The sequence below is a fragment of the Scyliorhinus torazame genome, chromosome 9 (assembly GCF_047496885.1).
Source record: "Scyliorhinus torazame isolate Kashiwa2021f chromosome 9, sScyTor2.1, whole genome shotgun sequence".
NCBI lineage: Eukaryota > Metazoa > Chordata > Chondrichthyes > Carcharhiniformes > Scyliorhinidae > Scyliorhinus > Scyliorhinus torazame.
Genome location: NC_092715.1, coordinates 102,162,848 through 102,180,412, shown reverse-complemented (window position 1 = coordinate 102,180,412; position 17,565 = coordinate 102,162,848). Strand labels below are relative to the sequence as shown.

General features: G+C 44.2%; 1 protein-coding gene across 1 annotated transcript in view; it reads right to left on the bottom strand.

Annotated features, from left to right (window-relative positions):
- The window catches only part of lnpep (leucyl/cystinyl aminopeptidase), a 185,885-nt gene that overhangs the window by 112,973 nt on the left and 55,347 nt on the right, over positions 1–17,565 (bottom strand). The window contains exons 2-3 of the mRNA XM_072516343.1: positions 11,282–12,125; positions 4,102–4,240 (exon numbers count right to left, since the gene is read on the bottom strand). Of these exons, the coding sequence (XP_072372444.1) occupies positions 4,102–4,240; positions 11,282–12,125 (983 nt within the window). The remainder of the gene's footprint in view (positions 1–4,101; positions 4,241–11,281; positions 12,126–17,565) is intronic.

Genomic DNA, 17,565 nt, shown 5'->3' with positions numbered 1-17,565 from the left:
ATTTTTCACTTCTCCGCGTATTAGTCGTTTGTTCTGCACTAATCACTTGTTACTCCCAGTTTTATATTTGAGGGAATGCATTAACTAGAGAGCCATGATTAATTTAGATGGATTACTTATAACAGTCCACAATTTTCCCCTAATTAAATCAAAAGAAGCCAGTTCTGTGAAATGCACTATAACAGCAATTAAAATTAACAGCATAATTCACACGCAAGTAGGGTAGTAGCTTCAGTTCTCATTTTTAAATGAACATGCAGTCACATCGCTAATAAAAAGCAACTATTGCAAATTCTGAAAACCAAACGAAAACAGAAATGGCTAGAAACAACAGGTCAATATGCCACACTGATGCAAGTTATTACTGAATGCATTAATCTGCTGATGCCTATTGGCTCATGAAATGCTGTTATCAAACTCTCACTGAAATAAATGTTCCAGAACAGTCATGCACCATCCTATTTCAATGTAGCATGGTATAAGGGATTAAGAATTGAATAATAAAAATCAATACCAAAAATCACTGAAAGACATACATGAATGAATTAAAAATGATGGGATTAAAGTGAAGGCTCTCTTCACATTCTAAAGGTATCAATCGTTATAAAGATATTGTCTGGTGTCAGGAGTCTTCAGGCACCTTGTTCAAGTTGGCACCTTGCAACAGAATCCAAATGAGTACCAAGATTACTCGACATCACCAAAGAAATTAACATTACAGCAAAACACAACATCTCAGCCTCATGTGACGTTTAAACATGTTCTTTAAGAAACCTTCATGCTTTTCTCTTTCCTCTTCCGATCCAAAGAACACTACAGCAGGCTGCTTGAACTGTTTAATCAGCTAACCCAGCTCAGGGCAGGTCTATTGTGGATTACGCCACACTGGGGAATACATTTAAAATTCATCTAGAATGTCTGAAGGAACGTTTGCTTTCTCAAAAAAAGCAGCATCATAAATACAGGGGAATAGTTCATGTTACAATGACATGTGCAAGCACTGTGATTACAAATTTTGAATCCTAGATTTGACTGGCACTTCAAACACCGTGTCAAGGTAAAGTGGGGCCCTCTCTTTATTCCACTGATTTTCTCCTCTTTGTGCTTCTTCTAAAGCGCCATATTGAGTCATAGATCCAAGCATTATAAACTTGTCAAGTGACCACTAACGAGTTAATGAGCCTGAACAGCAAATTTGAAGTTATTATATGAATGCCCAATTCTTTCCACATATATCCAGTCAGCAGCATTCAATGGATGGCAAACCTACAGTATTTATGTTTAAAATAATGAGGCCAGCTGCATTGTTCAATGATAGAATCTGTGGTTACTCACTAGTATGCAACGATTATCTATAATTTCCCTCTCCAAAGTCTTTGAACATGCTATCACTTTCTATGTCTAGGCTAGATCTTTCCAGCGACTCCATATGTCTATCACAACCAATCATATTTCAATACCACTACTGGAATCCTAGCTAAAGACACAAACATCATCCTCAGTGTTTGTGGTGCATTATCCTTCCTCTCCCTTCTCAACCTCTTTGTCACCCTTTGATATAGTTAATTACATTATCCTCCTCCAATAACCCTCATTCATTGTCTAACTCAGCGAAACTGCCCTCACTTTGTCCACCCTTACCTATGCAATTGTAACCAGAACATCACCAAAAATGGCCCCTCTTTCCAAACCTGCACCATTATCTCTGGTTAAAGAAGGATCCATCTATTGGCCTCTCCTCTTCCACAGCTACACCTTGCCCCTTGGCAATATAATCCAAAGGCACAGCATGTGGTTCCACATACGTGCTGACAACAGTTAGTTCTACCTCACTACTAATTCTGGACCTCTCCACAGCATTTGCATTGTCAAAAAGCTTCTCCAATATCCATCCTAGCTGAGAAGAAACTTTCTCAAGTTAAACATGGTCTTTACTTCTGCTCACAAACACTATACACCCATATTACCAATGTCATCATCCTACCCCACCACCATCTAAAGTTGAACTAGACTGTTTGCCACCTTGGCATCCCATCAGATTCCAAGCCTCCAATCTGTATCCTCTCAACACAGGGCAGCACGGTAGCATAGTGGTTAACACAGTTGCTTCACATCTCCAGGATCCCAGGTTCGATTCCCAGCTTGGGACACTATCTGTGTGGAGTCTGCACGTTCCCCCGTGTGTGCGTGGGTTTCCTCCGGGTGCTCCGGTTTCCTCCCACAGTCCAAAGATGTGCAGGTTAGGTGGATTGGCCATGCTAAATTGCCCTGAGTGTCCAAAAAGAATAGATGGGGTTACTGGGTTACGGGGATAAAGGGAGATAGGGTGGAGGCGTGGGGCTTAAGTAGCGTGCTCTTTCCAAGGGCCGGTGCAGACTCGGTGGGCTGAATGGCCTCCTTCTGCACTGTAAATTCTATGATTCTATGAACACAAAAACTGTCTACTTGCCCGTCCATAACTTCAGTCGCCACCCAATTTCTCTCTACCTGCAGTCAAAACCTTCATTCCTTAGCACCACGAAAACTGTCTCTTGTATTTAACGTCCCTATAAGTTTTAGGAAGTTACTAAATTTACATATTAACGATCATTGAACTTTTTACAGAGAACTAGTTTTAGTAATTATTCGTGTATCTACCTTCCTAATGCCCAGATAATTGTTAATAACTGCTTTTCTTCTCTTGCCCAGAAAGTAAAAGTTAAGCATGAAGTTACTTCAGCATCTGAACTCTTTCAGAGTTTTTTTCAAATGTTTCTCTTACTTTTCGTTTGTCTCTTCCCCCCCATCTTAATACAATCATTCTTTCATTGTGATTTGCCTTTCTGAACCTGATTGGTGCATGATTTGACCCAATCTAATTCACCACCTTCTTAGTCTTTCTCTGTTTATTTTTCAATCATTTAATCTAATTTATCGATGAAATAAACTTTTCGCCCTGTGTCCCAGATTCCCTGGGCGGGATTCTCCACTCCCGCATGCGTGGTTGCCGTCCTCTCCGAGTCCGCCCCGCAGGAAGATGGCAGACGGATCTTGCGGGGCTGCGGAAGGAAGGAGGTCCTCCTTCAGAGAGGACGGCCCGACGATCGGTGGGCTACGATTTCTCGAATTCTCCGGCAACGGATATTCGGCGGAGGTGGGAATCGGGCCGCGCCAGTTGGCGGGCCCCCCCCTGCGTGATTCTCCGGCCCGGATGGGCCGAAGTCCCGCCGCTAAAATGCCTGTCCCGCCAGCATAGATTAAACCACCTACCTTACCGGCGGGACAAGGTGGCGCGGGCGGGCTCTGGGGTCCTGGGGGGCGCGCGGGGCCTGGCCCGCGATCGGGGCCCACCGATCGGCGGGCGGGCCTGTGTCGTGGAGGCACTCTTTTCCTTCCGCCTTCGCCACGGTCTCCACCATGGCAGAGGCGGAAGAGACTCCCTCCACTGCGCATGCGCGGGAATGCCGTCAGCGGCCGCTGACGCTTCCGCGCATGTGCCGCCCGGAGATGTCATTTCCGCGCCAGCTGGCGGGGCACCAAAGGCCTTTTCAACCAGCTGGCGGGGTGGAAATTCGTCTTTGGAGCATTCCGCACCTTTGGGGCGGCGCGATGCCCGACTGATTTGCGCCGTTTTGGGCGCCAGTCGGTGGACATCGCGCCGTTTCCGGAGAATTTCGCCCCAGGTGTGGACAGCACCGGGGGGGGAAACCGGAACCCGCCGCTTTGGGCTGGCCGCTCGGCCCATCCGGGCCTGAGAATAGCAGGGGTGCCGGAGAATCGCCATTTTGGGTGTCTCGGGCGATTCTCTGGCCTGCGGCCCGCGGAACTCGATGGGGCTGTTCCCGCCGCTTGGGAGAATCGCGGGAGGGCGTCGGACCGGCGTCGCGGGATATTTTGGCGGCCCAGGCGATTCTCCCAACCGGCGCGGGAGTGGAGAATCGCGCCCCCTATTTTCATTGTTGAACAATTATCCGCTCAAACGCCCCAGAACATTGTGAGCAATAATTTTAAAACTATATATGTGTAGTTTTAAGTTTAACTAGTGAGGTTCACTCAATCAAAATCTGGAATGTAATTTTTTTGGGATGCAATAATTAAGAAAAGCCTTTTCTTAAAAGGTACCTTCTGCATGTTTGATAATGAGATGTGGTCAGCTTCTCTGATTATCTTGATGCTAAAGGTGGCTTTAAACGCTGGTTCATCAAAGCATGGGAAAGCATTTCGGGCTGACAATGGCTCAAACTGAGTGGCTGCCAATATTCTGTAAAAGGAAAGAAAAACATGATCCACAGGTTCTTCAGAAATATACACTAAAGCTTGTACAAATCAAATTGTTTGATGGAATTCCTGATTTCAAAACTTGCATTTGCTTTTTTGACTGACACTCTAACCAAAAGAGAATCTGAATCTTTACATTTCTATGGAAACTAAACTTAAAACTGAAACTTCAGGTTTCTGGGGAAACTGAAGCTGGTTGAAACCAGATTTAAAAAAACACAGACCCAAGTCCAGGTTAACCAGTGGTGCAGTGTAGGCAGGCTGAAGAAACTGAAGGCTGGATCCAACAGCTGGCAATGGGCAAATACAAGGTTGTTGCAGCTATTTCTGTTACTTAAAAGTAATTATGTGGAGATGCCGGAGTTGGACTGGGGTGAGCACAGTAAGAAGTTTTACAACACCAGGTTAAAGTCCAACTGGTTTGTTTCGATGTCACTAGCTTTCAGAGCGCTGCTCCTTCCTCAGGTGAATGAAGAGGTATGTTCCAGAAACATATATATAGACAGATTCAAAGATGCCAGACAATGCTTGGAATGCGAGCATTAGCAGGTGATTAAATCTTTACAGATCCAGAGATGGGGTAACCCCAGGTTAAAGAGGTGTGAATTGTGTCAAGCCAGGACAGTTGGTAGGATTTTGCAGGCCAGATGGTGGGGGATGAATGTAATGCGACATGAATCCCAGGTCCCGGTTGAGGCCGCACTCATGTGTGCGGAACTTGGCTATAAGCTTCTGCTCGGCGATTTTGCGTTGTCGCGCGTCCTGAAGGCCGCCTTGGAGAACGCTTACCCAGAGATCAGAGGCTGAATGCCCTTGACTGCTGAAGTGTTCCCCGACTGGAAGGGAACATTCCTGCCTGGTGATTGTCGCACGATGTCCGTTCAATCGTTGTCGCAGCGTCTGCATGGTCTCGCCAATGTACCATGCTTCGGGACATCCTTTCCTGCAGCGTATGAGGTAGAAAACGTTGGCCGAGTCGCACGAGTATGTACCGCGTACCTGGTGGGTGGTGTTCTCACGTGTAATGGTGGTATCCATGTCGATGATCTGGCACGTCTTGCAGAGATTGCCATGGCAGGGTTGTGTGGTGTCGTGGTCACTGTTCTGAAGGCTGAGTAGTTTGCTGCAAACAATGGTTTGTTTGAGGTTGCGCGGTTGTTTGAAGTTCATAACAGTGACCACAACATACTTGTGCGACTCGGCCAATGCTGTCTACCTCATACGCTGCAGGAAAGGATGTCCCTAAGCGTGGTACATTGGCGAGACCATGCAGACGCTGCGACAACGAATGAACGGACATCGTGCGACAATCACCAGGCAGGAATGTTCCCTTCCAGTCGGGGAACACTTCAGCAGTCAAGGGCATTCAGCCTCTGATCTCCGGGTATGCGTTCTCCAATGCGGCCTTCAGGACGCGCGACAACGCAGAATCGCCGAGCAGAAGCTTATAGCCAAGTTCCGCACACATGAGTGCAGCCTCAACCGGGACCTGGGATTCATGTCGCATTACAGGGCAGCACGGTAGCATTGTGGATAGCACAATTGCTTCATAGCTCCAGGGTCCCAGGTTCGATTCCGGCTTGGGTTACTGTCTGTGCGGAGTCTGCACATCCTCCCCGTGTGTGCGTGGGTTTCCTCCGGGTGCTCAGGTTTCCTCCCACAGTCCAAAGATGTGTAGGTTAGGTGGATTGGGCATGATAAACTGCCCTTAGTGTCCAGAATTGCCCTTAGTCTGGGTGGGGTTACTAGGTTATGGGGATAGGGTGGAGGTGTCAACCTTGGGTGGGGTGCTCTTTCCAAGAGCCGGTGCAGACTCGATGGGCCGAATGGCCTCCTTCTGCACTGTAAATTCTATGAAACATTCATCCCCCACCATCTGGCCTGCGAAATCCTACCAACTGTCCTGGCTTGACACAATTCACACCTCTTTAACCTGGATCTGTAAAGATTTAATCACCTGCTAATGCTCGCATTCCAAGCATTGTCTGGCATCTTTGAATCTGTCTATATGTATGTTTCTGGAACATACCTCTTCATTCACTGAGGAAGGAGCAGCGCTCCGAAAGCTAGTGACATCGAAACAAACCTGTTGGACTTTAACCTGGTGTTGTAAAATTTCTTAAAAGTAATTGACTGCACAGACTCTGCCATACAACGCACAGGGATATCATTGAGGGTTCAGACAAATGTAGGGTTTTAAAATTATTGCTCACAATGTTCTGGGGGTTTGAGCGGATAATTGCTCAACGATGAAAATAGGGAATCTGGGACACAGGGCAAAAAGTTTATTTCCTTGATAAATTAGATTAAATAATTGAAAAATGAAGAGAGAAAAGACTAAGAAAGTGGTGAATTTAGATTGGGTGAAATCATGCACCAATCAGGTTCAGAAAGGCAAACCACAAAGGAAAGAATGATTGTATTAAGAGTGGGGGGGGGGGGGGGGGGAAGAGACAAAGGAAAAGTAAGAGGAACATTTGAAAAGAATTCTGAAAGAATTCAGATGCTGAAGTGACTATGCCATCACACTGTTGTGTGTAGAACTGAGGTGGTTCTGGAGAAGTGTACCATTTTGATGAGGACTGTGCCGGTACAACTCGGGTTAGTTGGGTGCTGCTGTCAGATGAAAATTAATGGGTAAATCCTAGGAAATAGAAAAAGGATCCAGGATTCTATATAAAGAAGTTCAAGCTTTGAAGAACTTGGTGAATGAAATTGGTGCCATATACGGTGAGTGGATTGCAAAGTGAATCTGTGAGCTCTTTAGTTGTATCTGTTGTTTAATGTGCAACTTTCAATGCATATTGGCCATGATTTGCTTGTTCGTTTGTGTATAATTTACATTGATTTTGGTTTGATTGTTAAAGTTATAGAAATTAAATCATGTTCATTGTTATTGCCGTTGGGGTCATTTTGTAGATTCAGTTCTTCTGGTTTATTGATCACCATGGGATCATTCATTCTTAGTGGAAGAACACCTCTTTCAAATGTCACTAAACATTGCGACGACCAATAGAGATGGTAAAATGGGATAACATTCACTTTATGCCTTAAATAAAAAGAACCCGCAATTTTATAGCGCCTTTCAATGCCTTTGGCTACAAAACAGTATGGGACAGCCTAAGTACTTTTGAAGTGTAGTCACTGTTATAATATAGGAAACACAGCAAATTATGGACTGGCAGCTTTCACTAACACCAATGTGATAATGACCAATGTTTTTCTTAGTGACATTGACGAGGGATAAATATTGACACAGGACAGTTGGAATAACTCCCCTGTTGTTCTTCAAAATTTTACATTGAGATCTTTTATATCCGCTTGACTGAGCAGGTGTATCAGTTTAATCTCTTATCTGACAAATGGCACCTCAGACAAAAAGGAAGGAGGGTTGAGTCAATCTAACGTGTTTCCTCTTCCGAGCCCCAATAAGTACCCATCACAAAGTACGCGGTTGGGGAAAGTTAAACCCTCTTCTAGATTATTAAACCAAAGGGCAGATTTCCTCTTCCTAACAAAGATTAACCAGGCACCAGCCAATGTAAAACTATGTAAGCTGCCAAGAGTGGAATTCTCACCACAGTTACACTACCAGTGTCAGAGTATCCAGTCAGCAATATGCTAGGAAAATGATTTCTGCTCAACTAAACCTTTGTTTCCACTAATGCTGTTGCAGCTGAACATTAATGCTATCAATTGTTTTTAAACTGAAAGCAAGAAAAGCAAGATGCACAATATATCTTTAAATAATTCATTAGGTAAATGTTAATGTAGGTACAACACTGTAAAGTAAAATTCTAACTGGAATCATCTGATCCCAACTAGAATCATAGGAGGAGCACAATAACTGCCCCTAACTGCTAACCTTCGAGAAACAATGGCCCGGATCTTCCAGTCTCCAGATCGTACCGACTCCATGGAATTGCCTGGGAGGTTTGAAGTTCAATTGAGAAATTACCCAGCTTCACGGACCTCTGAAAATGTTTCTGAGCTATGGTTGACACTTTGGATGTGAGCAACTGACTTGCCTGAATAGTTACCCAAGAAATGACAGATAGAAAAATCCGAGTCTAATTCCTGGGTAATGATACCAAGTATTTTCCAACTAAACCCCTGCCCCAACTCGACCAGCCCCACCACCCAATCAACCCCTCTAACCCTCAGGTTCCCCCAACCACCCGACTCCCCGCTAACCCCCAACTCCATCCCGAGCTGACCTGAACCATCCACCATCCACCACCCGCCCCCCCCGCCCCCCCCCCCCCCCCCCCCCGCGCCTCTCCCCTGAATTGACCTGACTTCACCATCCTATTCAACCCCCTTGCCTCATCCACCCAACCCCATTACCCACTTAACTCACCCATCCTACCCCCTTACACACCTATGGAGCCGTTCACTCACTAATTCACTCAGACACTCCTTCACCGACATACTAAGAAGCTTTGGGATCTTCAAACTCTTGGCAGAACAAGGAAGCTTGTGCTGTGAAAAGATGTGTGGTCCCTGTCCAGATTTCCTCCGCTGCCCCATTGAAGTTTCCTGCTGTGAGTGAGTTTTGCACAATCCCCCTACGGAAGATTGGGCAGAAGAATCAGAGGAAGGTAAGTGATAGATTGTTGTCTGATCAGGGTCGGAAACAGGGATCGTGACTCTGATCAGTTGGGCTGCACCTGTTTGTACTGGTGTGAGTCACTGCACCACACACAGGACAAGGATGCATTTAAATGGCTTGATAATTACCACTCTATTCAGAATGATTAATTGGATTCAGACAGTCAGAATTGAGAGGTAGAATGCTGGAAACTGAACAAAAGCTGATCAAACTTATTGCATAGTCAGCTGAATAGAGGGGATTTCATGTTTTAATCTGGCTCACAATATTAAATATTGTAACTGTCCATATTAGGGCAGTGATCCTGGGCAAAATTCTCCCGAAACGGCGCGCTGTCCGCCGACTGGCGCCCAAAACGGCGCCAATCAGACGGGCATCGCGCCGCCCCAAAGGTGCGGAATGCTCCGCATCTTTGGGGGCCAAGCCCCAACATTGAGGGGCTAGGCCGGCGCCGGACGAATTTCCGCCCCGCCAGCTGGTGGAAACGGCCTTTGTTGCCCCGCCAGCTGGCGCGGAAATGACATCCCCGGGCGGCACATGCGCGGGAGCGTCAGCGGCCGCTGACAATTTCCCACGCATGCGCAGTGGAGGGAGTCTCTTCCGCCTCCGCCATGGTGGAGACCGTGGCGAAGGCGGAAGGGAAAGAGTGCCCCCACGGCACAGGCCCGCCCGCGGATCGGTGGGCCCCGATCGCGGGCCAGGCCACCGTGGGGGCACCCCCCGGGGCCAGATCGCCCCGCGCCCCCCCCCCAGGACCCCAGAGCCCGCCCGCGCCACCTTGTCCCGCCGTTCAAAAGGTGGTTTAATCCACGCTGGCGGGACAGGCAATTTATCGGCGGGACTTCGGCCCATTCGGGCCGGAGAATCCAGCGGGGGGGCCCGCCAACCGGCACGGCCCGATTCCAGCCCCCGCCGAACATCCGGTACCGGAGATTTTGGCAACCGGTGGGGGCGGGATTCACGGCAGCCCCCGGCGATTCTCCAACCCGGCGGGGGGTCGGAGAATGACGCCCCCTAAAGTCCTTCGGGGAGGTGGTGGCATAGTGGAATTGTCACTGGACGATTAATTTTGAGACCCAAGGTGAAGACCTCTGGAGACCATGGTTCGAATCCCACCAAAGCAGATGGTGAAATTGGCATTCAATAAATATTTGGATTTAAAGTTTATTGATAGCCCTGAAACCATTGCCGATTGTCCTAAAAATCCATCTGGTTCACTAATGTCCTTTAGGGAAGGAAATCTGCAGTCCTTGACCTACATGTGACTCCAGATCCACTCTTAAATATGCCCTCTGAAATGGCCGGGATAGCCATTCATTTTAGTTCGAGTTCAGTTTAGTTCGAGAGCAATTAGGAATGTGCAATAAATGCTGACCTAGCCAGCAATGGCCAAATCCCATGAATGCATTTTAAAAATACGCCCTTCAGACTTGTCGGGGACTCAGTTCAGATTCAAATCTTAATGCCTGCTAAAAAGGTACACAGATTGGTGCATAGATTTAGTAGTTAAATATGGCTAATTTGCAAGATGAAGTTCAAGAAGAACAGCGCTTTATAATGGATGCTACTTTCTATGAGTAATCCAGTGCTTGCTAAACACAGAAGGAGGAAATATTCAGTTTATTTATTTGTTCATATTGTGACCAAATCACATTGGAGGAAAAACTGGGACTGTGAATCAGTTATAGAATTGAAATAGTATGTAAAGAAAGTGGTTGTCCTATTATCACAAAATCTGTTGGAAAATGCTGACAAAGCTATACTTATTGCTCATCTCTTGCTAGATAATTCAGAGGGCACTAAGATTCAAATACGTAGTGTGGACTCGAATCATGTGGGAACAGACTGATTTCGGGTGTCAGGTTTCCTTTCACAAATGAAGCACGAGAGTTTGTTAATAACAGGTGGATAGGTTGTTAGGTGGATTGGCCATGGTAAATTGCCCTTAGTGTCCAAAATTGCCCTTAGTGTTGGATGGGGTTACTGGGTTATGGGGATAGGGTGGAGATGTTGACCTTGGGTAGGGTGCTCTTTCGAAGAGCCGGTGCAGACTCGATGGGCTGATTGGCCTCCTTTTGCACTGTAAATTCTATGAAATCTATGAAATCAAGAATGGCCACGCTTGAGCGCTAGCCCACAAGTGAACAGATTTATTGAATTCACATCAAAACTGCAAATTTCCAGCTTTTGTCACCACTAGACACATTACCAATACTTTGAGAAAAGCAAAAGATGCATCAACAAAGTGGCACAAACAGCTGTGCTGTAAAACAATGGTGCACAATAGATTAAATCAAACACAAGTGAAAGGTTTATTTCCTTTCAAGTGTCTTTCAACAACAATACACAAAGTGAACCTGTCAGGAAATAGTAATTACATTCATAAAAACATACTGACAGGAGTCGGCTTACCTGGTTTTGTTTTTATCTTGATAGCAGCTTTTGTAAAATCCCGAAAAACCATCAGACAGATTTCCTGAATATTCCAGATTAAGTATGTATGTGTCTCCTTTCAACAGCATTGGGTTAACTTTAATGGCAATTTGTTGATGTTGTAAATACTCCAAAATCTGGACATCCTTTGGTTGACTCGATACTTTTGGAGTAAGTGTTGCCTTGACAATTTTGAGGCCGGAGCTGTGGAGAGTTATGTTGTTGGTATCTTCCTTGACTAGAAGGCTTATTTGCACAGAGCCTGCAAAATTCAGGGTAGTGAGATTGGGATGCAGAGTAAGATCATAATGCACTGGTACAACAGCATTAGGCAATCTCATTTTTGGCCAGGGAAATACCTGGCCATTGGATGCCAATGGGTATATGAGTGTTAAAGTCGTGTTCTTTTTATGGCAGCCTTCTTTGGTGAAGGTACATTTTGGCAGAAAGTAGACAACCATCGCTATTGAAAGTATAATCACTACAACAAATGCTCCAACAAGTACAGTCCGAGCAGAGGATAGTGAGCAAGGTCCCCCTGATGTTTCCTGATTATAAGCCCCTGACATGTTATTGCGGTGATTGGAACTCCGGTTCATGAATGACATGCCTAACAACCTTGCAGATGATTCGTAGTCTTCTTCATCGTCCTCCAGGTCATGCTCTCCCAAGCCACGCACCAACAACCGTGAACTATGTGGCTCATATTCAACATCATCAGGTTCCAAAGGATGAAGACGTGGTTCCTTGGCCAAGTCAACTACATCTGGCTCTTCTTCAAACATGCTATTTTCAATCATGTTTCTGGGCAGCTGGGCCCGATCTGAAATACAAAATAGTTTCAAATATATTCAACATATTTTACATACACTGATGTACTACAATTACCTTCTGCAGGTTCACGGCCAGATGTTCACTGGTAAAAGTCATTCTTGTTTCCACTAAATACTGGATTCTATACCTCTGCAACTAATACCTTGAAGATTAGAGATTAATTATTCATCACAATTGCCCAGAAAATTGACATTAAATGGGGATTAGGCCGGCATGTGAGTTGGGGTGTATCCTAAGCAGCAGGAATCAAGTGTTCTGGAAAGGAGAGAGCAAATTGGATGGGGATAGGACAAAAAGGAAAATTGGAATAGGAGACTAATTGTATTCAGTACAAAAATTAATGCAGTCATACTCTTTCAGAGGAAAAAAAATAATCATGTCATATGTCCAAAATGGAGAACATTTAACAGAGCCGAGAATTATTATAGAATTCGGATGACCTGCTGCTTGTGAAGTTCCAGGGCTCTCAAGTACCACAATGGTTGAACTGTAGCATGTGTTAGGATACCGGACCAGATCCGGTATCGTGACATACAATTGGGATGAGGAACCAACAATTTTTCAATTTGTAAAACTGTGAGGAAAGGATACTTCACGACAGGAGTGATGACTCTGACCAATAGCTATATTTTGTGTTGAAACTAACTTTAATTTAAACACAGAATTAACCACATTAACATCAAAGAAATAGTTCACAATTATCAGTTAAACAATTGATAAGGAAAAAACTGGAACTTACTATCTACACCTATCATTAATTCCAATTAAACAACCCAACACAGTTCAAATGCCACTTATAAATGAAGTTTAAAAAACAGATTACTTGCTTATTTCTGTGTAAACCTTTTGGAGAGGGCCTTTCAAGAGCAGACCCAATACACATCCGTCTAGTCAGGCCCTTCTGCTCAACCTAACAGCACTTGGCAAAACTGCAAACTACAGACATACCTGACTCCTCCTATTAATTATATCATCTATAGCCCACTATGTCCTATGACCCGCTTAGCTATGACTAAATGCAATCCCTCAAATTATCTCTACTCAGGGAACCATCCAAAATCAAAATAATGTTGCATTAGCCATCTATATGTAAACAAGTAAATTGTTAGCAGCAATGGTGACCTCACTTTTACGACATCTTTATTACAGCTTTAGGAGACACACAGTCTGGGTACCTTAATCTAGGTTCTTTAAAAACATTACTGCAACAAATGTAAGATACAATATATATACCATTTTTATACATTCATCACACATGGAATCATAATGGTTCTGCAAATGACTTTAAAATTCAAATTTCAAGAGCAACAATAAATCCAACTTCCCCAATATTCTTCCCTGGGCGTGAAGATGGAATACAAGATTTCCTAATATTAGCCTCAAGTAGTGAGACCAAGTTATGTAGTCATTATTCCCAGTTAGCTACCAACATTTAGCACAGTGGGCTAAATGTTGGTAAATCTGGCCGTGAACCTGCAGAAGGTAACTGTAGTACATCAGTGTATGTAAAATATGTTGAATATATTTGAAACTATTTTGTAATGCAGAACAAGGCAACAGCGGGAGTTCAATTCCCGTACCGGCCTCACCGAACAGGCGCCAGAATGTGGTGACTAGGGGCATTTCACAGTAACTTCATTGAAGCCTACTTGTGACAATAAGTGATTATTATTATTATTATTACACAACCCATTGATAGCTGAATGTGATGAATGAAATACATCAGCAAATGTTACTGGATGGTGATCAGTACATAGCGATTTGTTCATTCCTTGCCTCCTTACCTGAAGAGTGCAGCGGCCTCTCCACTGAAACTAGGAAGGCTCTAGAATTAACCCCCATCAATACTAATTCAAGGAAAAACCTGGATCTTGCTGGTGAAATGATGGCATAATGCGAGGGTATCTGTGTCAAAGTTATAACCCAAGGTATATCTTTAACAAGGTAAGTAGGCTAATTGTTTATTTTCAAAATAAATGGTCCTATTCTTGTGCTGTATAAAAATGATCACCAAGATATCAAAGGGCATTCTTTACAGGTTCGCCAGAGATAAGAATACAGATATATTAATTTACATAACAGTACTGGCATCTTAATATCTTGACATGCATTTTTCTGTTAAAAGTCCAATTGCAGCAGGTACAGTACAACCGCATTTCCTAAAATAAGTGCAAAATCTTCCAGGCTTATTTAAATCCAGATACCCATAATTTTAGTAAAAACTATCAACATATCAATATTCTAGCATCAGTGAATAGATTAAAGTTAAAGGAAGGCAAGACTGTTGCAAAAGACGGAAATACAATTTATTAAAAGTTTCTAAAATGGCCAGAAGTAGGTATATCATTTATCCATGTAGAATCCATCATCTGACCTAAAGGTTTAAACCACCAGCCATTGACATAGTTCAATAATCCCAAATGAGGCAATAACATTACCCTCCTGACACAACTCTCATCCTCAAATGTTGGTGCCCCTTATCTATCAAGTAAGAGATTGCAAGGCTGAGGGATGCTATTAAAATAAATCTTGTGAGCTGCTGCAACACATCTTGGTCATAGCACATTACATTGCTTTGATGGTGGAGTTCAATGGCCACGGTGTCATTTTAAGAAAGGTTTTGTTTACCCCATGGTTTGTAGCATGGCTTCAGTGATGTCATTTTGTGGGTGGAGCTGGGCTGGAGCTGTCAGGTGAGAGGGGGTTTAGGTTTTTGGGTTTCAGTTTGTTTGTGTTGGACTGAAGTAGAAGAAGCACTGTGTTAAGCTGCAGGAAGTTTCCTGTTTTCTCCGTTTTATTTTAAAGCTGTTCCAGTGAACTCAAAGCACATTGGGTGTGGCAAACTGCCTTGGTAACCTTAAAGCTAGTGTTGCTTTCCTGAAGGAGTTTTGAATCTGCCGGTTGGAAACTGGATCAGAATCTTAGGGAGAGGCCCAGTCCCATTCAAGTGAGATTACAATGTGCTGCATCACGCCCTTGAAAGGGGTTTTGGTTTTATTGGATTTTGTATTGAATTGGAACAGCTATTAAGGGGAATTCATTAAGAGTTATATACATAGATTACTGTAGCTGTTGTGTGTTTTTCATGTTTGTAATTGAGAACAAATTCTTGATAAGTGTTTAACATAGGTTAGGTTAACTACATTCTTACAATAAAATTTGTTTTGATAAAAACGCCTAGGAAATCTGATGAATCACACCTGAAGTGAAGACTCTTGTGCTCAACTTAGCCAAATTCAACATCAAAGTTATAGGTCAGGTGAGCTTCATAATACACTTTGAACTTTCTACACCCTGGCCCATAACAACGGTGACATTCAAGCACACTGCTTTGTCCTGGATGATGCCCAGCATTCATACAGTCCCGTGCTCAGCATTCTATTATTTTGCCAAGCTATGAATTATCAATGGCGGGGGAAAGAATTCTTTTAAAAACTGAGCAAGTTAAAATGTTAAATCTGACGAGGAACTCCTTGTTATTCTCTGAAAAAACTTTACAAGGTTGCTGTCACTAAGATATAAAAGTATAAATATACCACAAACTTGAGTCTCTGTTGTGAAATAACTAAGACATTTTGAATATTGAATCTTAAAGTCCAGTGCTGCTGGCAACAACAAACATGAAAAAATTCTTGTCACTGGAGCAACCATCCACAAACAACAATCTGACCAAAAAGGTGGCTATATCCAGCTTCAGCATGATAAAAATCAAATGCAATATGCATGCCAAAGCAATTTTTAGGGAACATTCTATCTTGGAAGATGATGGTTTGATCAACTCTGTTAAGCATTGCCTGGTGTGGCTCAGGAGCTCCACTTTGCACTTTCTGCAGAAGACAACAGTGAGCAGAGAAGGTACATGATTCACTGGCCTGTTGTTTCCTTTAGGTCCCTTTCTTGGCCAGCTGAGTTTAGTTTCTAACTTGCCTCTTCCAGTGCCCTTCCAACTAGTCAGCCTCCAGAGGTCATGGCAGCCAGAAATAATTGTTTGTGTTAATAGTCATTATCTCACTTGCAAGTATCTTTGCAGCAGAGAAATGGATGTCCAGGAGGTCATGACTGAGAAGCTGGTACACTATCCAGAAAGTCATTGGGATGCAACTAAAGTCAATGCAGACACCAAAGAATGCAACTAAGTTAATGCAGCCATCATTAGTTCAGCAAGGAGAGTATGCTGATGGAATTAGCACACTCCAGGACCTCAAGAGGTGTTTACTTTGGCCTTGCCTAGAGATGTCGAGGATATGTCTGAGACAGCGAAGGTAAAGACTGTTCAACATTTTCTCCTGCTGGGCATATGTTGTTCAGGGCTTGCGTCCCGTGAAACAATTTTTTAAAACTTCCACTTGAAGCATCTTAATCCTGATGCACACCATGGAGTGATCAATATCACAGTTAGCTCTATGGTCGCTGCAGGTGTTGAGAATGTTGTTCAGAAAGTCACGTTTGATGATGATCAGATCCTGCTGGTACCTATGGCCTAATCCCTGAAGGCATAGTTTACTGGTGCTACTTACAGCAGTCATTTTCAAACTCAAGGTCATGACCTGCAGGTGGATCGGAGCGGACGTCGAGACAGTCACAGGACCACAGGTTGCAGTGTTTCCGAACGCGGGTAGTGGTGCCCAACGGCTGCGACAAGGTTTTAAAACTGCTGACCGCGACTGGCTTTCAGAATGCCGGCCATCCGCGCTTGTGTGCCCCCTCAACACTGCGGAGGCCTGGAACCCAGGGAGGCAGAACACCTCCTCCTCCTGATGTCAGTGCGCTGACCTAGGAGCAGATTCTTTTTAAAAATCAATGGTGCCTTCTCTCCAGAAGCGGCAGCAGAGAGCAGGTCACGCATCCTGTACACTGACGTCACATGCTCTGGGCACGAGAGAGATTCCTCCATTTTACAGATGCCAGCAATGCTAGTGCGAGCTCCCGGGCCCCTGGTGAACAACCAATTAAGGAGCTGAAATCGGGAACAAAGCAGTATAAAGGTGATTTATTGAGGTTGGGACTATTAATTGTGCCAATATAAATCAGGATGCAAAGCTCATGTGTGTTATATGCAGGTAAGTACTGGCAAATGAAAGATTAAAATCTTCAAAATTTCAAAGGCATTGCGAGTTAGAGGACAAACCTCATTGATTATTTGCAACGGATGCAGCGAGAACTTAAATCATCAGCTAAAGGTCTGAGCAGAAATGAAACATTGAATGACAAAGCAAGCAAGATCGTGAGGACCAAGCAGGCTCACCTGTCACATTAAAGGCAAGCGAAAATGGTAGGTCACGAAGGTCGTCTGGCATGGGTCGCAAAGGTCAGCTCGCGTGGGTTACGAAAGGTCGGCCGGTTGGTAAAAACAGGTCCCGAGCAAAAAAGTTTGAAAAACACGGAGTTATACAAAGGTCGTGGCAGCAGCATTGTTCAAGTGTCCTTTC